Raw genomic sequence first — 23,895 nt, 5'->3', positions numbered from 1 at the left:
AAAAATCACATATAATTCTTCACAGAAAAAACACCCAAGGAAACTTATAAAAAGAATCCATTCGGCATATTTCAGTAATCACAGCATGACTCAAGATGTAGGTTTAAATTAACAAAGAGCAGAAGGGTCTGTCCTAAAAAGCCTCAGGAGAAATGGAAAAGTCAAGTTCATTTCCTGGTTGTGCAGGATGACTCCCAGAGCAGTTAGCATCTGGTCCAGATGAGCTATTAGTGATAAAGTGGTTCCCTTTCGCTATCAAGACTTTTTCCCTGAGGTAATGCCTAAATTCTTAATTTTAATAGTTTATCTTGTTTCTTTTAGCTCCATCCTCTCTCACAAATAAACTCTACACATTTACACCATACCAACTGCTTTTCTTTCAACTGCTTTTCTTTCTTCTTTCTCTCGTTTTGTGTTTTGAGACAGGGTCTCACCATGTAGATCAGGCTGGCATTCAACTCTGAGCGACTGCCTGCCTCTGTCTCCCCAGTGCTGGGATGAAAGACGTGGGTATCCAGCCCTGCATTAGACACTTTGTCAACTGGAATCACTACCACTCAAATGTTCCAAATTCAACTAAAGAGTTTTAACATTTTCATTTAATTTAGACTTCCTTGCATACTTAAAATTTATTTATGCTCATTTGGCATAAATTAGTTGCATTTTAGCTATTTAACTCAGTAAATAGTTTTTGAATATTGATGTTCATCACAAGAACACAGTGAATGTGTATAATTTCTCTAAATTTCAATCCTTAAATTTTTTGTCACTCTCTTCTCTTTCCTTCACATTAAAAAATTCTCTTCCCAAGTCTTTGTATATCTCAACTTTCCAAATTTCTTTTATTGTAGTAAGTATCAAAGGAAAGATACAAAGCATTTCAGAGTATACAGGTCTCTCTCTCATCCTCATTTAATACACAGTTCAAAGCTACACATATGGCAGTATTTTGAAAATATTAAGTTGTTAATACCTCGAAATTGAAAAGAATAAAAAAGCCAGAGAAAATATATCATAAGCAATCAGTCTGAAGTATATTAAAAGCTACGGATTTTGACTTTCATATAAATACTAGTTTTACAACTATAAAAGACATATTTCACTTTTCTTTACAAAACTACCTTTTAACAGAATATTCATAAGCTAGTCATCCTTTAGATAGTTCTGTACTGATAAAAAGTTATTTTTAAAAGAAAAATGTTAAAAATTATTGTTTCACAGAAACAGAAGGTTTTATCAAATTCTGATATAGAGCTGTAATTCTGAGTCTTACCATATTATAAATTTTCTTTCATCAAAGATGGACACTTAGGAAATGTTACACTGGTTAATAAGATGAGCATCTCAGTAACTACAAGAGCCGCAACAGAATGAGGTAGTCGGGACTGTCTGCTGTCGGGAGGTCAGCGTCGTCCTGGACACCGGTCACCCTGACACCGGCGTTCCCAGCCTGAGCCTCGTCACGGCTCTCTGTGAGTGGCTTCCTCACAGAGATCAATACTATCTTTAGACCACTGAGAAAAACTCTAGAAGACAATGGTAATTTCCCACTTAACTGTAATTGTTGAAAACTTTAAAGCGATTAAGTTTCTTTGGGGTAGGGGTATTGAGATAGGGTCTCACTCTGTAGCCTAGGTTATTCCAGAATTCATGTAGATCCTTCTGCCTCAGTCTCCCAAGTTTTGGGAATACAGGCATGAACTGCTATAATCAGTAAAAGCTATTGCTAAAGAATGGTTTTACATTAACAGCTCCTCAAGACCAGGAAAGACAACTTTAACATATATACAACAAGGAATAAAAGAATTATTTTTTGAGACAAATTCTCAGCATACAGCTCTGACTGGCTTAAGCTTGCAGCAATCCCTGCCCCTCTGGTTTTCAATGCTAGGATTAGAGGCATGCATCACCATGACAACGAGAAACATTTGTTCTCACTCAGAAATGTATGAGCTAATGTTCTTTCAATCAGGTTGAAGCAAATATTCTAATAGAGCTGAGCTTACATCAAGAAATAAATTATCAAAAAACAAAGAAAGAAAAGAAGGAAGAAAGGAATTATTAGCCATGCATGGTGACGGATGCCTTTAATACTTGGGAGGCAAAGGCAGTAGTATTTCTGGGTTTGATGACAGCTTGGTCTACTCGGCAAGCTACAGGATAGCCAGGATAGCCAGGATAGCCAGGACAGCCAGGATAGCCAGGACAGCCAGGATAGCCAGGACAGCCAGGATAGCCAGGATTACATAGTGAGACCCTGATTTAAAAAAAAAAAAAAAAAAAATCCAAACCAAGTCAAGCAAATAGCAACAACAACAAAGACAAAGAGAAAGGAAGGGGAAAAAGAAAGAAAGAAGGAAAGAAAGAAAGAAAGAAAGAAAGAAAGAAAGAAAGAAAGAAAGGAAGAAAGAAAGAGACCCATCTATTACTAGCTGTTCATGGTGGCTCAAACCTGTAATCCCGAAATTCAGGCTGAAGGAGCTCAAATTTGAGGTCAGCCTACATGGAGAGACACCATCACACACAGAAAAAAATAAGTAAAATAATTAGTACAATATTTAAAAGAGGCAGATAGCTCAGCACAAGAAAAACTGGCAGTCTGTCAAAGTCAGTCCCTGAAGAGGGACCAGGGCACCCCTCACTGTCTGGTTACTGTAGGCCCATGACCTCATATCATGGAGCTATGGCCACGCCACATTAAATACGTGAGTTCTGAAGACAGAAATGAGTGCTTAGGATGTAAATACCAAAAGCAATAGTAAGCTTCCTAAATATTGAGCTGTGTTTTCGTTTGCGTCTTTATTTAAGTTCAATTTAAAATAATGAGAAACTCTTCAGTGTTCTGTTCCTGGTGGATGCAGGCGCTGTTTAGAAGCCATGTATTTTCACCTGGGAACCAGAGCTCCTAAAAAAGAGCTAAGTAGATGCAACAGTCCGTAAATTAATAGAGAGAAACTAGTTGCCTTAGCAACCCCAAGATTCTAACACTGCTATTTTGCTTTGTAAAGCTTCCAGTAAGAAAAACACAAATTACGTTCACCTCTGGGTTAAGGGGATGCTGTATTTGGATTAACTGATGATCCTGCCATACTGCAGAACAAATAACACCTCTGGGACAGAGCATTCTCTCTTCTCATAGAATAATAAGCAAGCAAACAAACAAACTTGTTTTAGTTAATATTTAAAAGGAAAATATGTTAAGCTCCATTTTAAATCATTTTGTTGTTTAACATCCCTATTAGCAAATGACAAAAATCAGTTACATTGTAATGGGTTGATTATAATGCTCATCTTTACTAAAGAGTTTCAAAATAAAGAGGATAGGTAACCATTCTGTCAGATAAGAACACTGACAGCATAGATTAGCAAACTATTTCACACGTAGGAAAGAGCATAAGATTGTTTAAAAAAATACAGAATATTCAAATGTGTACTCGATGCCTTGAAATTGCAAATGTGCCTGGACCATATGCAAATTAAAGGAAAAGTATACAATTTACATGGTAAAAACAAAAACGAATCACCTGCTTAAAATATAACAAGTCTATCAGAAAAAAAAAATTGATCTGGAATTAAAACTTAGGGCACGGTTTTATTTTGGATTCCAACTGCCTTTGTACAAAAATTCAAAGAGGCATAAGAAAAATGAACTATTGAATGAACCTATGTTCGCGGGTGGACATTCTAACCTCTCCACGTCACTGTGGCTCTGGCACGTCAATCCTGAGTAGCCTAACTTTTGATTTGTAATGGTATTCCTTCAGGTACAATTTCATAGGAGAAGGAATTGGAAGGGCATCGATGCCATCGTACGTTGTACAGTTACAAATAACTGTCCTGCAAATGTGCTGCAAGGAAAAGGGGAAAGTCCGGATTAACGGAGTGGATAAAAGTGGCTCAAAGAACATGCAGGCACTTGGGTCCTTATAATGCTCTAGGAGCCCAGTAATATCGGGAGAATGGAAGACACAGGGATCGTGGGCGTCAAAGCTGAAGTTATGATTCCACTGTTCAATTCTAGCGTGAAGAGAACGACTGTAGCGCCTAAAACTAACAGAGAATAAATAATCTTCCTGGGCTGAATCTCGAAGTAAAAAGGTGCCCTCTGGCTTTCCTTCTAGCAGAGCCTCGGCTGCGTATTTGTCCATAACCCCCCAGTAGCACGGGTTGTTACTGATCTGGAGGAGGTCTGGGACAAGGCAGTGCACGTAATCAATCTGGGTGTGGAACTTAGGAGGTGCCTCCAATTGCAGGATGCCGTCATCCGTTTCCCATCTGGGCTTGTTCCTTTTCCTGGAGCTTGTGCACAGTGTTATAATTTCATCCTCTGAGTCCATATCACCGTCTTCCATGCTATTGTCGGTGACCAAGTTCATCAGAGAACCGGTCACATGACCACCTGCACATGAAGCACTGTTGGTAGTTATGACACACGGCTGGACACTGGTATGTGAGAAACAGGGTATGTCGTCTTCTGTGCTTCTTCGTTTCAGCTGAGCATCTCTCGGCCTCCTCTCACACAGGTCTGTGCTCACCCATTCATCTGAACTGGAACTCAGAGCAACAGTGTGCCGTTTAATAAAATGCCACCTAAAGGCTAAGTCTGATGGAGGTGGGAAAGGGCACTTGTCTAGCATGAGCTCACTGATGTGAATCGTTCTTTTAGATGGAAGCCCTGGAGAGTGGCGAGCACCACAGTTCCTTATAGGAAAACACTGCCCCACGGCATCTTGCAGTTTCTGTTTAAGGGATCGGCCTAAAAATCTATGCCCACAGGAATGATCCAAGTCCAACTCAATGGACGAACAGCTAAGTTCCCTTTCCTGGCTCCTCAGAGGGATTTCAACGCTCTCAAGAGTACCTACGGCCTCAGACTCAGAACAGCTCTCACTCTTTCTGGACCAAGATAACTTCTTTCCACTCCACACATAACCGTCCTTCCTGTCAGCACTTCTACTCCGACTTGTTTTAGGCCGCACATCTACATTTTTACTATTGTTTTCAGCCATTTTAAATGAATTCTTTACAATTTCCAGTGTTATAAATACTGTGTTTTCAGATTTTCTGAGAGGAGGTTTCTTCTGGGCACTTTCTTGACGGATCTAAGAAAAAGAAAAAAGGAAGTCATTAGCAACCTGTTCACCTATGCTAGATTGTAAGTTAAGTCTTCCTTGGACACAAGATGAAAAGCCTAATTGGCCCATGAAAGAGTCCATGCTGCAGGGTAGCCCCAGGAGTCTTGTTCCCACTTTAATGTACTGCTCTACCATATTGGGATAGTATTATCTAGTACTATGGAGGCAAGATAATGGATTCCTTTGTCCTAGCTAATTTTCAGTATGTGTCCTCCCTCAGCCATAAGACAAGCTTGGATAGAACTAATTCCCAATTTTGCAGTATGCCTTATGCCTATTTCTCCTTCCCTTATTTTTCTCTTATTGGTCTCTATGTGGCCCAGGCTCGCCTTAAACGTGCAGCATTTCTCCTGACCCCAAATCTATGCTACAATTGCAGGCATGTGTCATTTTATCTGACTTTCACTTTAGTTTTCTTATTTCACAACAGGCCAGTGAATTCTTTTTTTTTTTTTTTTATTAACTTGAGTATTTCTTATATACATTTTGAGTATTATTCCCTTTCCCGGTTTCCGGGCAAACATTCCCCTAATCCCTCCCCCTCCCCTTCTTTATGGGTGTTCCCCTCCCTATCCTCCCCCCATTGCCGCCCTCCCCCCAACAATCTAGTTCACTGGGGGTTCAGTCTTAGCAGGACCCAGGGCTTCCCCTTCCACTAGTGCTCTTATTAGGATATTCATTGCTACCTATGAGGTTAGAGTCCAGGGTCAGTCCATGTATAGTCTTTAGGTAGTGGCTTAGTCCTAGGCCAGTGAATTCTTAAGAAGAATAGTTACAAATCTATGAGCTAGTGGTTGAGAACTAATACCTGTATTGTTTCTTCTCTTGTTTCCATTTCTACTGATTCAAACAAGAACAATTTTAATTTGTAAAGTTTTTAGAATTTATTAAGTAAATAATTACCACTGAGCAATAGGAATGCCAAGTAAATATTCCTAAATGAGCTTTGCCAATTAATTTCAATAAGTGGTTACATCATTATCAATCTATGCAGCTTTTAGATGTATTTTACTCACGTTTTACTCTTACATTCTTGATCACTTGAAAATAAGCAGGTAAATTTCTACAGGGCATTCCTTGGCTACACACACTAGAATTTATAATGGATTTGCGTAACTATTTCTAAAAACTTTTTGGTCATTTTAAATTCTATTTGTGTGTTAGTGTGTTTACGTGTACCATGTGCATGTAGATTCCAGAGTAGGTTAGAGGTATCAGGTCCCCTCAAACTGTAACTATAGGCAGTTGTGGGCCTCCTGGTGTGTATGTTGGAAACCAAACCGAGGTCCTCTTCAAGAGCAGTAAATCTCTTAACTTCTGCACCATCTCTCTAGCCCCACTTTATTTTTAAATGAAGCAAAAGTTAAGCTAGGAATTGAGAGTCACAGTCTTTTGTTTTCAGACACACCAGAAGAGAGCATCAGATCCCATTACAGATGGTTGTGAGCCACCATGTGGTTTCTGGGAATTGAACTCAGGACCTGAAGAACACCAGTCAATGCTCTTAACCGCTGAGTCATTTCTCCAGCCCGAGAGTCACAGTCTTATAATTCCAAATATTTTGCATATAAAAGCTGAATTTTCTATCTGAGAAAAAACAGCCACTTGAATGCTAATTATGATTACATTTCTTAATTTTAGAACATTAAAAATCTTAACAGCCAAGTAATGTGGTTAAAGATGAATACATTTTCAAAGTAGTACATTTTAAAATGAAATCCTAATTTTACCTAAATTTTCAAGCCACACTATCACTTCGTACGGCCATTATATTCAACAGGATTTTTTCCTCAGAAGAGAGGGACATGAGTTTCCACAGTCAAGGAGCCTGCTAAACAGTACATTATTCTAAAAACCTAGAATTCTAGAAATAATGAAGATAGTTTGAGGATCCCTACTATAAATTCTCAAATAATTTTAAAGTGTTTCATGTCACCAGTGGGAGATCCCACACCTCACCACGTGGTTGGCTGCAGGCAAAACATGGGCACATTAAAAATGCTGTGTGAAACATCTGTAACGGGATCCGATGCCCTCTTCTAGTGAAGACAGCAACACTGTTCTCACATACATGAAATAAATAAATCTTTAAAACTGCTGTGTGAAATTACTATCATCTTATATATGTAAGGTGTGCATAAAACGTGAATGAATTTCTTAGACTTGGGCTCATTCAGACACCTCACTATATATGTGTAAAAATTCCAAAATCGGAGAAAACAAAATGTAAAACCCTTCTGGTCCCAAGGGAGACTGAGTTTATGTTGAAGTAACTCTGAGAAGGAGAGCACTGGAAAGGACTACTGATAAAAATGGTTCTCAACAACACTGCAAAGCCAGTTTCTGTAGAGGAAAATTGGCTAACACATCAGCAAAGGAGAGGACAAAATAAACTTTCACATTTATCATCCGTTTTACTTTATAACAGATAGACTGTTCTCTAACAGTGGAATGTAAATCCAAATCAAGAAGACAAGCAACCAGAAGAGGAGGCCTTCTCAGGACTTGGTAGGGATGAGCTGCGATCTGATGCAGCAGGCCAACAGACACACAAGACACACAGGCCAAGTCAAAGATCTTGGGGGGAAACAATGTTTGGGAAAGTCACCAAAAGAATGATAGAGCAAGATTAGACAACTCTGAGGAGTCACCCTCACCCTACTACACACACACACCCCTGAGTTCTGGGGGGTTGAACTCAGGGCTTTGTTCTCAGTAGGGAAGCTCTCTACTTCTGAATTACACCCCCAACCTCTTTTTTTTTTTTTTTACCATGCAGCCCAGGTGGTTTCCACGTCTTAATCCTCCTGCCTCCCGAATGCTAAGACTACAGGAAGGTTTCATGTCAGACTAGAAATCATCATTTTATAAAGTGATTTTTGCTGTATCAATGTATGGTCCAGAGTATCACGCAACTGTTACAATTTTCTTTTTTTTTTTCTTTTTTTCGGAGCTGGGGACCGAACCCAGGGCCTTGTGCTTGCTAGGCAAGCGCTCTACCACTGAGCTAAATCCCCAACCCCTATTGTTTTCAATGTACAATAGTTACCTTGAAATTTTTTGTTTCCTAGAAATTAAAATATGAGAAATTGGTTCTATAGCTCCCTGTTATCTGGAAATGTGCCTGATGCTACCCCGAGGGAAAAGTAGGAGCTCCAAATGCAGAACAGCCAGGCCAGCCTCTTCCTGTCCTACTCTGTACTCCATTGTTGGTATGACAAGGGAATGGATTTTTGGATTGTAGTATTTGAAGTACAAATGGCGAGTGTTTTAATTTCACTTTTTACTGAGCTAACAAGTGACTCTCCAAAGCTGCTAAGCACACAGGATTTTAATAGTCCACTCCGTAGCATAGGTAACCTCTTAACAACTACTAGAAAAGTCCCTTCCTGCAGTAAGGTCATATCGGAAAAAGATAGTTGGGTTGTTCAAGTCATGCTGCAAAAGACATTCAGAATGTCCTCCACTGTACAGAAAGAGAAACAAATCATCATGCGTGCAGCACATGATAGGGCAGCACATGTTAGCACAAATGTACTCCCAGTATTTGGGAGGCAAAGAGAGGAGGATCAGGAGTTGAAGCTTATCTTTGGGTACAGAGTAAGTTTGAAGTCAGTCAGGGCTATATAAGGAAGGTCCTACCTCAAATACTCAAAGCAAACAATGTATCATGGGGCTGGGGATTTAGTTCAGTGGTAGAGCGCTTGCCTAGCAAACGCAAGGCCCTGGGTTCGGTCCCCAGCTCCGAAAAATAGAAAAAAGAAAAAAGGAAAAAAAAACAAAAAACAATGTATCATGTTGAAATAATATAAAAAAAAACCTCTTGTATCTTCCCATTTAGAGACATGGGAGAGAGGTTTCTAATATGTTTCACAGTCTCATTAGACTTGTGGGTGTTTGGGATCAAACCGAGGTTTCACACATGCTCTTTTAATGAGACACATCCCTAGTACCCCAAATTCATTTAAAAGTATTTATATTTGAGACACTCTCGCTATATAGCTCTGACTAGTGTGGAACTCACTATGCAGACCAGGTTAGCCCTGAACTCATAGAGATCGGTTGCCTCTGCCTCCCAAGTGTTGGAATTAATCCAATCATCCTGTCCTCAACAGCATGGTTCCCGTGGTGCTGTGAATGCTAGGTCAGTCGACAGTGGCATTATTAAAAAAAGAAAGATTAGGAGATGTTTTAGTCAGGGTTTCTATTCCTGCACAAAGAATCATGAGGAAGAAGCGAGTTGGGGAGGAAAGGGTTTATTCAGCTATTTCCACATCGCTGTTCCTCACCAAAGGAGGTCAGGACTGGAACTCAAGCAGGCAGAAACCCAGAGGCAGAAGCTGATGCAGAGGCCATGGAGGGATGTTACTTATCGCCTTGCTTCCCCTGGCTTGCTCAGCTTGCTTTCTTATAGAACCCAAGATCACCAGCCCAGGGATGACACCACCCACAATGGGCTGAGTCCTGCCACCCTTGATCACTAACTGAGAAAATGCCTTACAGCTGGGTCTCATGGAGGCATTTCCTCAAGGCAGGCTCCTTTCTCTGTGATAACTCCAGCTTGTGTCAAGTTGACACACAAAACCAGGCAGTGCAGGAGGTGTGGTCTTGTTGGAGGAAGTGTGTCACTGGGTTCAAAAGTTCAAGTCAGGTCCCAGTGGACTTCCTCTCTTCCTACCAATGGATCCAGATATAGAACTCTCAGCTATTCTCCAGCATCACGTTTGCCCGCATGCTGCCACGTTCCCTATCTTGATAATATGAATCAAACCTCTGAAACTGTAAGCCAGCCCCGATTAAAAGCTTTCTTTTATAAGAGTTGCTATTGTCATGGTGACTTTTCACAGCAATAGAACACTGACTAACACAGCTCCAAAGAGCCAGTCATTCATTTTTTTCAGTTTCTTCTATTGTCTTGATCATTACTTCTTACAAGGTTGCTGCTGGTCAGAACCCATGGCTTTATGCATGGTGGATAAGTGCTCTACTCCAAGCAAATTCTTGGAATTTAAACAAAACTTCGTACAGAGGAAGAAGAGACATAGAATGATTGGGAGACTTTATCACCAATTTTGTGCAGTAAAAAAAAAAAATCAAGCAGGAATTGGAGAGATGTTAACAAACTGGAAATGGTTAATAGCTATAGAGAAACTTCCCCTCCTTTTTCTTTTTTAAAGAGAGAAAAGAATCATTTGGAGAAGCTGCTTTGGATCCTGAGTCAATATTAATTTTTTATGAAGGGAATCATGTTATACACAGCCCTGGGGAATCAACAGTGACATTTGAAAAGAAAGCCATTATTTCTTAATGAGTAAGAAGCAAATATTTAAAAAGCAAGTTTACATAAGCACCACTTCAAGAAAGCAAGTTTCCACATTCAACTGGCATGACAGTGGGAGAAAAATCAGTGTCTACCTGCTAATTTCACTAACAAAAGATTTAACTAATATTTTTATTGAGTAAGGCTAGGAAGGTAATTTTAACCCAAGAGTTTTACAGAAAATAAAAGTTAATAATGAAAGGGTTAAACATCTGGAAAACTAATTTGTATTTTCTATATTGCAGGATAATAATGTTTTTTATGTGTTATATAAATTATTTATTGAACTACTTATGCCTACAATGCTAATATACACTTAAGACTAGATTTCTTTCTTTTTTTTTTTTTTGTTCTTTTTTTTCGGAGCTGGGGACCGAACCCAGGGCCTTGCGCTTCCTAGGCAAGCGCTCTACCACTGAGCTAAATCCCCAACCCCTTAAGACTAGATTTCTAATTTCAAGTATTACCCTAAAATAAATTTGATGATTTAAAGAGTAATTCTTTTTTTTTTTTTTTTCCGGAGCTGAGGACCAAACCCAGGGCCTTGGGCTTGCTAGGCAAGCGCTCTACCACTGAGCTAAATCCCCAACCCTGAGTAACTGTATATAATAATTCATAAATACATTATTATTGTGATAGCGATTCAGTCTTGTGACCTATCCAAAAAAAAAGTGTGACTCCGTGTTTACCTGTAACCACCTGCCCCAAATTCCACCAAAACATTCAGATTATAGTTTGATATTTAAGTTAAATGATGAATAAACAATTGGGCTTCAGTAATGGAATTAGTAGACTACAGGGGAATTCCTTGGAATATTACATCAAAAAAGGTTGTACATGAAAAAACTGTTTCAGATGAAGAAAAGCTTTTCATTCTCTAGTGTTTCCCCCTAATAAATTATTTTTTAATTTTCTAGCAAAAAAAATGTTAAATTTATACTTATTTTCTACTAAGCACTTAAAAGTATATCCTTTAAATAGTTAGCTACGGTTGACAAGGATGAACTGGATAATTCAAAAAACAAACAAACAAAAAAACCAAAGAAACAAACAGGAGAGCTGCAAACAGGACGTTAATACCAGCCCTCAGCTCTCTCCTCCCCTTCCCCCCCTTCTTCCACTCTCTTTTCCAAGCACAGCTTGGAAAATTCCACAATAACTCTGAACTTCTGTGTAGGAGGAAGCTTCAGTGCTTCATCATACTGTGTGGTGACAACTGCTAACAGTAGTGTGTATTTAAAAATATGCTAAGATAAGCTTTAATTTTCTTACTACAAAGGCTATGTTAACTTTTGAATGAATCATTATGTATATGTCCATCAGAATGACACTGTAAGTCCATAAATGTGTAAAATTACTATTTGTCAAAATGGAATAATTTGACACAAAAAATATTCTGGAAGAAAGGGTGGTGGTCTCCTTGTTAAGCAAGTTTGAGAAGTGCCCTCTGAAAGACTACCATGCACATTAATGGAGCTTTCCAGTGGCCCTTCAGTAAAGAAAGCTGCTTAGGGCACAGAGTCCTGTATGTGCCAAAAATATCTTTTGTAGAACAGAATTTGGAAGACATTAAAATGAATATACATTGGATGAACTTACGAACTAGAGATAAAAACATTTACCAACTGAAGTCAGCTACTCTGGAGTAAAGGTCAACCAGAGCACTAATGGCTGGGAGCAAACGGGATCCAGGGAAGTCCAGGGAGTAAGTAGTTTAGACCTGGGACTCTACCTGGGTTTATGTTACACACACACACCCATCTTCTCATAATGCACTTAACAGTCTAGCCCTTTCTGCAGGTCCTGTGAGCATACCCTTCTCTGAGCAATGCACCTAGCAACTGCTAACAACAAGGACCCCAACCTGTATCAACCTATACACCTACACCCTTTCCCAATCAGCATTCAGCGATGCAGGTCTCTCTTCCCATAAGGACCAAGGACCAGTTTTTATTCCGATGTATTTGCAGTACATCCTGGATCTGATGCAGTGTAAACCGACTTTAGCTACAAGTACAATAAAGCAAAACTGTGTCTAGTAAATTTTTAGACTCTCCTATTTACTCTTTTGTGTCTATACTCTTGGGTGTGCATTTTATTAAATCGGATGCATTATGGAAAGAAGCAACAGTAGAAAAATGATTTATGAGCTAGTCTATCAATCAAAACAGGATATCACCCTACCATAGCCTTATAACAAATTCTTCTTTGTGCTGACCTCATAGAGGAAGTCCTGAATGGTAACCGGGCTGTTGAGTGCCTTGGCTCATGAGACCCACTGCTCTCTAACACTACATTAGGATCTTTTCTATTGCTTTGTTTAAACTGTTTCCTTGCTATTCTCACAAACCTGTGTGAGCTTTGATTTCAAATTCTTGACTAAGAGGCCAATAATCTGCAAATGCTCAACCCTGGCCCACAGCCCTAACCACCAGCAAAACCAAGCCTCCTCAGAGGAAGAGCAATAGGACACAGAATATTTAAGGTATGCTATTAAAACACGGAATAAATTGGATAGATCTATTTCCCTCCTAATTTGTAATTTTTAATTACAAGATAGTATAAAGTATTTAAATAAGTTTAAGAAAGGGGGTCCAAATCACTGGTAGAGAACTGATTTCAATACCTAACACTGCAAAAACACCAAAAAGTGTTAACTTTAATTAATCTGATTTTCTCATTTGTAAAATCAGGATACAGTTTATACAGTCATAACATCTCAACATTTACTGAGATTAATAAAAAAAATAAATGTTACTGACAACTTTTCTAAAAATGAGGTAAATAAGTGGCAAAAAAATTTTTTTTAAAAAAGGAAGAGGCACTAATGGAGATATATATATGTATATATGTATGTATGTGTGTGTGTATATATATATATATATATATATATATATATATATATATATATATGGCTAGAAACTGTACAAAAATATACCATGAAAGTCTGAACATATAATAGGCATGGTTGTACAGGCCTGAAATCCTAGCACTTTGGAGGTGGATGTAGGGCTATCAGGAGTTCAAGGTCAGCTGAACTACATGGGAGCCTGACTGAACAAAACAAACAATAAAACAAAAAAAATCTGAAATTGAAAAAGCTCCAATATTTCTAAAATACCATAAAACACAAAGCACATTACATTTTAGTAAATGTGTTTCTTTAAACAAGCTTGCTTTGTTTGTTTGCTTGTTTGAAGACTTACTTATATGTCTGTACAGGCATGTGTACCACATGTGTGCAGGTACTCCCAGAAGCCAGAAGAGGGTGTCCCATTTTCTGGAACAGTGAGTCATCAGATGGAGATGCTAGGACTTGAACCCTGGTCTTCTAAAAGAACAGGAAGTGCTCTTAGCTGCTGAGCCATCTCTCCAACCCCAAAGTTTTAAAGTTTTAGATTCCTTAAAAATATGGAGTAAAAATAAATTTTTAGTGATAGCTTCTTAAAAAATGTATTTCATTTTATTTTGTGTGTATGAATGTTTAGCTTGCATAACTTGTCCAGGGAATTAAGCTCAAGTCCTGTAGAAGAGCAACCAGTATTCTTAACTTCTGAGCCATCTCTCTGGCCTGCTCTCCAATTTACAGTCCCTTAAGCTAACTTAACCAAGAGGTAAGCAAAAGTACTAGTCAAGAGGTTGTTTGTTTTTTTGTTTGTTTTGGGGGTGGGTGTTTACTAAGGTCCGACTTTTCTGGAAGAGCCTTATCTAGAGGTAGTGTGACGGCCTGCTCTGGAAAGTGAAAGCCGGAGTCTGACATGGAAAGTGTGTGACGCTGCGGCTGCATCAGAACACTTCTGACTTTCAGTTTTTCACCTATAAAACCCTGAATATTGCCAGATGTGTGGAGAATGTTTTTAATTATAGCACCTGGGAAGGATGGGAAGGCTGAGCTGAGTCCAAGGCCAGCTCAGTCTACCTAGTTGAGTTCTGGCCAGCCTGGGCCACATAGTTAGACTGTTTGAACAAAATAACAGCAAAACTACTAAAGGCCCCAGGGGTCAACCAGGACTACTATTTTGCTAAATGGGTATGGTGTGGAATTGCCTTCTCAATTCTTACCTTTATACAGAGGTGAGAAGTACATCTCTCAGAACTTACCAGAGAAGTTTCTTTGTAGAGTGGATGGTGGTTAACATAAAAATTCTCCATTGATCAAAGTATAAACTAATATCAATGGAGTGTTCATCCACAAATGGGGCATTCAAATCACATGTACCCCAAAACTAAGGGACCATTGTGGAAGGTAAAGAGAGAGCTCTTAAGAGCCAGAGGTCGGGGAGAACTGGAGTGAAACTGTCTCTCAGACATGAGAGGACCATCAAATCCATGAATTCAGCTGCTGTGGCTGCCTGCACAAGATCAGGCCAGTTAACATTCGAGCATGGAGTGGAGAGGTACTTCTGAGAAACTTCTGACGGGTGATGGCTTCTAGGGGAGGAAGAGTCAGATTTCTTAAAGGATGAGGCAACCATGTTCCAGTGGATGGCCCTAGACTCCTGAGTAGACAGGCATCACAAATCGGACAGTGGTAGCTTATTAAGGAGGGCAGTGGGTCTGGGAAGAGTTAGGGGGACAGTGACATGAGGATGAATGTGATCAAAATGTAATGTGTGAAATTATATTCAAATCGATAAAATCCATCTTGCTATGCTCAAAGTCAATCTAGTACTGACAATGTAATAAAAGGACCAAATACCAACTGTTTTCAGTGAGAGGGACTAGGTGGCCAAGAGCAGAGGGACTTTTACTATATCTCCTTTATACGTTATTGGGTTTATACAAGTTTTATTTACTCCCAGAATAAGTATGCTATTAACATCATCCATAATACATTCAGAGAGAGATAAAAAAAATGTTATTTTTTTTCAGTATTTGGTTTTCCTTATTAGCTCTTGTCACCCTCTTTTTCAGCCTCATCTTCCATAGTAATAATGATTATTATATCAAGAACATATTCTATTAAGAGGATAGTTTAGGGGCTGGACTGGCAAGATGGCTCAGTAGTTACAAACGCTTGCTGTGCTTACAAAGAACCCAAATTCAGCTCCCAGAATCCACATCTTGCAGCTCACGATTGCCTGTAACTCTCTAGGGGATTTGACGCTCTCTTCCGGCCTCTGCAGGCTCTGTACTCACAAATACCCCAACCATACATTTTTATAATTAAAAATAAAATCTTAAAAAACAAAACAAAACACCAAAAAGCCTCTTCTGTAGGCAAAACTGTTACAATTTCCTAGGTAACTGTGTAGGATCATATAACATTATTTATATATATTATCTAATCTTTGGTAGGATGCTAATATATCTGTTTCCCTAATCTATTGTCCTTGAGACCAACACTATTTGTGAACCTCAGGGTATTAAAGTGGTCACAGCAGCGCAAACTAAATTTCAGTGAAATTGAATCTCTGATTTTGACATTGTTTTTTATTTAGTTCATTCAGATTCCCACACCAATGAGGTATACACTGGTAATAAATAATTCATTTGGGAAATTTTGGTACCCATATGAGAATTACGGGCGCACTGATTTATTTTTTAAGCATTAGTTATGCAAATTTATCATTCTATATATCTTGTTTAAAATCAATCGCCCTCAACATGCTCATGGACTTGCCCTCAACATGCTCATGGACTTGCTGAGGGCAGAACTCAGTTTCGGATGCATTTAGCATTGGAAGATTTTACAGGCTAATCCCCACTTTAAACAAAAACCAGTAAATACCTAAAGTGGCCCACTGATAACACGAGGCCTGAATAGTCTCAGACACCTGGGACTATCTTTTATGTACTTCAATTTGTGCACGAAGAATCACCTCTATTTTACTTTCCTGACAGTCAGGAAAGTACTCAAGGTCACACAACAGGTTAGAGTTAAAATTAAAAACTAGGACTGTTTAATCACCAGGCCTAAGCTTGTTCATACCCGTGAAATCAGCAAAGGAAATATTATCTTAACCTGTGAAGAATGGCTTGGTTGCTAGGGCAGAGAGAACGGGCAGGTGTGCTGACACCATTCACAGTTTTAAAATCAAATGGTATTAGCGACACTGTGTCTAAAGCATTGACAGCTCTAACTCTTGTTCCTGTTTGCAAGTTTCTGGATGGTAAGCTCTGAAAAGCATTAACTTTGAAATCCCGTTATGATATATTCAACATATATAAGTGAGTACCAGCTCAACTTGAACCCCACACTGTACCTAATAATTTTTATTGTCCAGTTACCCAGGCAAAAGAATTATAAATTGGTCCATCTAAAAAAATGAATTAATTTCAAAATAAAACTAAGTTACTCAGAAGCCATCGTCTCAGGTACCTTTAGTCTTGTGGGAAATTTACAAGAGGGTATTTTTAAAAGAATCTCAGGTTCGACTTGACCAGCTACTCTTCCTTTCTATTCATATACAAATCTATTTAGAATCCTAGTTCTTAGAAATGCCTTACAAAATGCCACCATAGCAAGAATGCCACAGTCTGAATAATAACCAGGCTTGCAACTTTTTAGAAGGAATCTAGATTGAAGAACAGAGGTATATTTCTACCTCTACAGATTTCTCCAGTGATAAAAATAAGTCTGACTGTTAACTGTACAGTGGGTACCACAAAAACTCCGTGAAATTCTCTAAGATAATTATTAACGAAAATTACAATTTTCAACAGAGACCAACTTACTAATATGTCTCCATATTAGTGAAGAAACAAGAAAGGCATAAACTTAACGGGCCAAGAGTTGACTTAGCACAGGATGTGTTATGTATGGGCTGCAACAATGAACAGAAACCTTTAACAATATAAATTAGAACCCTTCTTTTAGATCTCAAAGCACTTTGGTAAACTTTGGGTCGGCACATAATAGGAAATCCGAGTTAAATCTCTTAAGCATTATTTTGCTAGAGTCACAAGAAAAAAGAATCAATCCATCCTTTATTACTATAGAAATGACAAAGTGAGGGCACAAAGGGTGTCAAGAATAAAGGCTTGACAAGGTCTGTCTCTAACCCTGCCCTGAGGAGCTCGATCAGTTCAAGGAGCCGAATAAGGTTGCTTGGGAGAAGATCCTGAAAGGGTAGGCGTAAAATCTCAGACCTCACCACCACCCTTCCCCCTCTCACCTCTCTGAGCACAGCTCAACCGGAGCTGTCCGAGGGACTGCCGCCATCACCATCGCCATCACCCGGCGCTCGCTCAAGTGCGGAAGGGAGGCCCGGGCACTCCCGCTCCTCGTGTGGCTCCCGCAAGGCGGAGGCCTCTCTGTCAGCCCCCGCCCCAGCTCCACGGTCAGCCCAGTGTCAGCTTGCCGCTGTCTCCGCCTGCTCTCCAGGGACCGCCGCCACTTCCGGGTTCAGCTTCCACCTTTTCTTTCAGAACGGCCCCAGCCACCGGCTCATGGCTTCGAGGCGGCGCGCCTCTGACGCCACCACCCGGCGACCTCGGTCGGGACCAGCACTGGGCGGCGGCGGGACGCGCATGCGCACAGGGCGAGCGCGCCAGAGCGCGGGAAGCGGCTCTGTGCGGCGAGACGCTCGTGCACCCGGGCTGCTCTTAGTTCGCGTTTCCCAATCCTGCAGAGGAGAAGCTTGTCACCTCCCCGGGCGTATGTGACATACCCTCCGCCGCATCGTGCTGTCACTCTTCCGGTGAGGGAAACCGGACTGCACGGCTCGCAGAGGACGACCTCCCTCCTGAAAATCCAGTTCTTAGAAAACAGCTCAGGTAGGGAAAGATGCCGGCCATACAGAAGCCCATGAGGTACGGACATACAGAAGGACACACCGAAGTCTGCTTTGATGATTCTGGAAGGTAAGCATCTTTGGAAACAAAGGACGGTTCAGGCGTGATTGTTGGCGGTCATTCGCGGCACGCACAGTCAGTCGAAGATGACCGATGCGGAGGGACCGAGGGAGGAATAGACCAGGAACGCCTCTTTCCCGAGGCACCTTTACTTTGAACTGCCATGGATGGTACTTCTAGGATCTCAGGAAAGTTAAACTCCTTTACCCGGAGGAGTGCCTTCTCGACACTCACATTTTCATTCGGTGTCCTGTTCATTTTATGAGCCAGTTAAGCACCAGCGGTTGGTGTAATTTGCAATGACTGTCTTGCCCAGAAGATGGAATTTTGCAGCTTCCTCTTTCACAGTGTTCCCAGAGTATTAGAGGACATAGTGTAAATGTCTAGTTTAGGGCTCGATATTGAGAAGTCAGCCCCTTGCGCACTCCTGAGTCTACATTGGCCACCATTTGCTGGAAACGGAGACTGCTTTAAGAAAGGCTGAGGGTAGCATTTGTAATGTACAGAAATATTTAGAAGGCAGTTTGAGGCTACGCAGTTTAGCTAAGCAGTAGTACTGAGTACCCCCTAGGGTCTGTGACCACCCCTGCTATGGGCTTCCAAAAGGGTTTTCCAACCAAAAATGGGTTCCCCTTTGTGGAATAGACCTTAAATCCAAATAGCACTTGGTTACCCCCATAACTGTCACGCCACACATGCCCACCCCAGTAGACAGACATATATTGCCTCAGAAAGCACAGGCTGATCTCAGACTTGATATGTAGCTGAGGCTGCCTTGACCTCCCAAGCACTGAGGTTGTAGTCCGTGCTACCACACCCGGCTAAACACTTTCCTATGACCCCCTTCTGGCTTTCTCATTTGGGAGCTAGTCATTTTTTTTCTTCTAAACATTTATTTTATTCATACTCTTTCCTTCCCTCCCTCTCTCTTTCCCTTCCTTTTATTTAAATTATTTAAATTTGCATTTTATGTGTGTCCAGATAGGACATAAACAGAATGAACAAAAGCACTTGGGAGATGAGACGTTTGAGAAACAAGCAGTAATAACAGTTACATGAAGCTATTTTCATAATTATTTTTGGGTCCTCGAGCTCATATATTCAGAGATTCGTTATAGTTTCTATGTGTCACAAGCTGGCACTGGGGATATGGTGGTGACTGGGCAGGCAGTCCTTGCTGTTGCAGAAATTACGGGCTCATTTTTCTCTTATACCAAGAAATAATTTTATGCCAAGGAAGAACCGTAGAGAACATTAAACTCATCTTCATTTTATAGAATGGGAGCTTAAGAGTCTGTTATTGATGTTTATGTGAAAAAAATATTCGCTAATGTATTGGTTTTTGTTTCAAAATATATAAAGGTAGCATTTCGTAAAGAGCTCCTGGAACTGGGTGACATTTTACTTTGTGCATGTCCTTCACAGTTTTATTGTGACTTGTGGAAGTGATGGTGATGTGAGGATGTGGGAAGATTTGGACGACGACGATCCTAAGTCCGTTAATGTTGGAGAAAAGGCATTTTCATGTGCTTTGAAGGTACTTATTGATGTGAAGAAATGATAGCATGTGACTTTTATGCTTGGGTGGAAAAATATATAAAAATATAAATTTCTCCTTGCTGTATATCTTTGGGGAACACTTAGTTTTTTTATTTTTTTTTTAAAGTTTATTTATTTATTTATTTATTTATTTATTTATTTAATTCCATGTGTGTTTGCAGTTGTACGTCAAATCCAGAAGGGGGCAGGCATCAGATCCCTTGGGGCTAGAGTCACTGGCAGTTGTGTGCCAGGAACCCAACTCAGGTCCTCTGGAAGAGCAATAAGTGCTCTTACCTGCTGAGCCTGAAAGTCAAACTGTTTCTTACAGAAGTTTTGAATATGTCTGATACATCTTTCTCCCCGCCCTCAGGCTTTTACTGTTGTTGTTGTTGTTATTGTTGTTGTTGTTGTTGTTTGTTTCTTGAGACAGGATCTTTACAGCCCAGGCTGGCCCCTGACTGACTGTATAGCCAAAGGTGACCTTGAACTCATGGTCCTCCTGCTTCTACTTAAGTGGAAGGCTTATAGGCACGCTCTACCACACTGGGTTTATATGATCTGGGGGAAATCAAACCCAGGGCTTCTCGCTTGCCAGGAGGGCGCTCTACTAACTGAAACCCAGCCAGTATCGATGTTTATAATAACAAAGGTTGTGGGGGGTTGGGGATTTATCTCAGTGGTAGAGCGCTTGCCTAGCAAGTGCAAGGCCCTGGGTTCGGTCCCCAGCTCCGGAAAAAAAAAAAAAAAAAAGAACCAAAAAAAAAAAAAAAAAAAAAAAAACAAAGGTTGGAAGCCCTTGAGGGAATTCTTGAAGGATTAATTTTATAATTTTGGTAGAGCCACAAATTAGATATGTAACTACCAAAACAGGATAGCTTTTGTATATCTACATCAGACATTTGTAATGGGAAAAAAAGAAAAATATTTGTAGGCTGTGATATTTGTTAAAAGTTTTAAAAATACAGATGTATTTTCATGGGTTCAGGAGAAAGTGAAGATGTTATAACCTCTGAGTGTCAGTAGAGATCACTTCATAAGAGTAGAAAACTTCCTCTTTTTTTCCTCCTCCAATAATAACTGTGTATTGTCTTTGTAATGAAAGTTTATAAGGAAGGGAAAGTAAACTAGGTCTTATATATATTAGTTTGTAACAAATTACCGCAAACTCTTGGTGGCCTGAAACACTAGAACACTTGCTTTACAACCCAGGAGGCAAAATGTCTGAGATTTAAGGTGGCCACAAAATTGACTCTTGCTGGTCCGTGAGGGATAGATAATTTCTTTCTTGTCTGCCTTCTGGTTGTCACAGTCCACAGCAGTCTGTCTCCATATCACTCCATCTCAGTAGTGAATTCTGCTGTTCCGAAAGGCTTGATTGTGTTGCCGAAACAGGGCTTTGCTGTATGGCTCTGCCTTTTGATGTCTTCTGCACCCAAACTGCTTTCTTTCTTTGATTAATTAGTCTCCTCATGTTGATACGAGGCATCCTTGAAAATATAACTGTTTTTCTTACCGGAAGTAAAAGAAAATTTATAGGCTAAGGATTGGCTTGTGGAGGTAGAATTAAGTTTTCTAAAGCTAGGAAAGTTTTCTCACCTCGTGTTTAGGAAAATTGTGTACTGAAAAGTTCTCTCTGCATGAACTAGGTTTATGAGGCTTTGTGGTTTTTCCAGGAATTTTCATTATAGCGATGCTATTAACTGATGTGGATTTGTTATGCCAGTATGTCTAACCTCTATTTCTTCTTCTAGAATGGGAAATTGGTCACTGCAGTTTCTAACAATACCGTCCAAGTCTATACATTCCCTGAAGGAGCACCCGATGGTATATTAACACGCTTCACTACAAACGCAAACCATGTGGTCTTCAATGGGGACGGCACTAAAATTGCTGCTGGGTCAAGGTGAGCTCAGCTCCACAAGAGGGTTGAAGAGCAAGAGTTTTAGAACTCAGAACCCTTCCACCTTTATTGTCATGGCCAAGCCTTTACAAAAGCTTTTGGGGACAAACTTGTGAGATACACATACACACACACACACACACACACACACACGAACACACAATATATGTGATATATATATCACATATATTATGTGTGTGTATGCATATATTGCTTTTGTGCTGAAAAAGATCAGAGACAGGTGATAACTTAAATACAAATTTAAAAAATTATTTTTATTGCATATAATCAAACAGCAGGTTATTTGATTGGGATGAGAGTTTGCAGTAGGTCTAAGAGGAGTTCCAGCATCCACTCGTGGTCTTGAAGCATTTTCGGCCAGGCTTTAGAAGACGCTGTGTATTGGCATTTATTCAGGCGGCTCCCTCTTGACTGTTTGCAGTGATTTTCTGGTCAAAGTCGTGGATGTGATGGATAACAGCCAGCAGCAAACATTTCGAGGACACGACGCCCCTGTTTTAAGTCTGTCTTTTGATCCTAAGGATGTCTTTCTGGTAATTCTTTCGTTCCTTTCTCGTTTTTGTTGGGTATGTTTAGAGCTATGAGAGAATTGGAAGAAAAATTCACCCTATTGGTGAAAGACTTTTTAAATCAGTTGAACCAATTTCTATGTGGTACTATAGATATAATAACTATATGCAATTATACACACATAATAGATGGATCTACAGAGAAATAATTCGTTTATTTCTGCAGGCATCAGCTAGTTGTGATGGAACCGTCAGAGTGTGGAATATATCTGATCAGGTAAATAAATTTGAATTTAAAACACTTTGTCCATTTCTAGGATTTTGGGGCATTGCATATTATTGATCCAAATTAGTTATTTATCTTTTTAATCTGTTTCGTGGAGTAACATTAAGCATTACTTTCATTATTCCAAAACAGTCTAACCTAAACATAAACTTGTTAAACAGTAATTGTTTTTACACCAACTCATGGGGGGAACTATAAACAGTCTATAACTTTTAAGCTTGATAAAGGAGGCAATTTAGTGATTATATTTGGACTGTAACTACCCTGCTCTGGGCTTGTATTAGATGTTGCTAATAGAGAAATGAATAAGACAGAGACCACATTGGAGTTGCCTAGTCACATAGAACTTAAGCTTCCATGAATCTGGCTTGGTACAGGATTTAAAGACAAAATGGGGGGAAAAAATGTTCTCCAGATGGATGGAGGGAACGGGTCTGTCTGAGGTGATCAGTGGGTCTGTCATTCATAGAGATTCTGTGGCTGATAGGAATACCCTTAGTAACCACTATGCCCTCCCTGCACGCTTGCCTTAGTTTTAGCTTTGATAAGTTCGATTCCTTAGCGTTTTATGGCAGACCGCTCAAGATTTATTTATTTTGTTGACATGGCTATTTTAATTTATTGAAGGTCTTTTTAGTTTTGTAAGTCATGCTTGCTTAATGTGCACAGAAAATACTCTTGTATAAGATTTGTACTCTTGTATCTCAAAGACTTAAAAACAGCGTGGGCTAATTTGGTGGGATAGTTAAAGCGTATTAAGTTGCTTTTACTCAAGATAAAGCAAGTGGGAGAACCACCTGTTATGTACGTCTCAGCTTTGTATCTATTTCGAGAGAAACTTTTGACAAGGAGAAGTAAATTTTCATTTTTAAAATCAGACTTGTGCTGCTAGCTGGCCGGTACTGCGAAAGAGCAATGATGTGGTGAACTCGGAGTCCATCTGCAGACTCGCATGGCAGCCCAAGACCGGGAAGGTAAATGGCGCTTAGTGTTCAGCCTTAAGTTAGTCCTTTTGATCCTTGTTTATTGTTAGTGTGAAAGTCTGGCTTTTTATTGTAATTTTATTTGTATTACAAATTTTAGAACTCTAAGCCAAATCATCCTGAAATGCTTCAGGAAACATTTCAACTTTAAACATTTTTTGTCGTGCGTATGAATGTGATGCTTGGGCATATGCTTTCATGCCGTCGTGTAGAGAAAACAACTTTGAAAAAGAATCTGTAAGAAGTTGAGATATGAGTTGGCAAGATGTCTCTACTTGCCCAGACAGTGTGAATGTTCCCTTGGACTTTCGTAACAGTGAGAGGATGGGTCTTTTCAAATTGTGTTTTACAGAATTATTTTTATATTTTTCTTTCCATTAATGCTTAATGGGACAACTCTGA

At 39.8% G+C, this 23,895-nt stretch overlaps 2 protein-coding genes across 4 annotated transcripts in view; one reads left to right on the top strand and one right to left on the bottom strand.

The window, feature by feature from the left end:
• Positions 1–3,165: 3,165 nt before the first annotated feature.
• Socs4 (suppressor of cytokine signaling 4) lies at positions 3,166–17,651 on the bottom strand. Its single transcript, NM_001107256.2, has 2 exons — positions 17,574–17,651; positions 3,166–5,102 (listed from the first exon to the last, which is right to left on the bottom strand). The coding sequence occupies exon 2, from the start codon at positions 5,007–5,009 to the stop codon at positions 3,699–3,701; it is 1,311 nt and encodes a 436-aa protein (NP_001100726.1). The 5' UTR covers positions 5,010–5,102; positions 17,574–17,651; the 3' UTR covers positions 3,166–3,698.
• A 299-nt stretch (positions 17,652–17,950) lies between these two features.
• Positions 17,951–23,895, top strand: part of Wdhd1 (WD repeat and HMG-box DNA binding protein 1) — a 45,348-nt gene continuing 39,403 nt past the window's right edge. For 2 of the 3 annotated variants that reach the window (NM_001431412.1, NM_001431411.1), the window contains 6 exon segments: positions 17,951–18,261; positions 19,678–19,789; positions 21,546–21,697; positions 22,137–22,248; positions 22,451–22,501; positions 23,389–23,484. In NM_001431412.1, the coding sequence (NP_001418341.1) occupies positions 18,185–18,261; positions 19,678–19,789; positions 21,546–21,697; positions 22,137–22,248; positions 22,451–22,501; positions 23,389–23,484 (600 nt within the window). In that variant the 5' untranslated portion in view covers positions 17,951–18,184. 3 annotated transcript variants of the gene reach the window in all.

Source organism: Rattus norvegicus, chromosome 15, assembly GCF_021556685.1.
Source record: "Rattus norvegicus strain SHRSP/BbbUtx chromosome 15, alternate assembly SHRSP_T2T, whole genome shotgun sequence".
NCBI lineage: Eukaryota > Metazoa > Chordata > Mammalia > Rodentia > Muridae > Rattus > Rattus norvegicus.
This window is presented reverse-complemented; position numbering and strand designations above follow the sequence as displayed.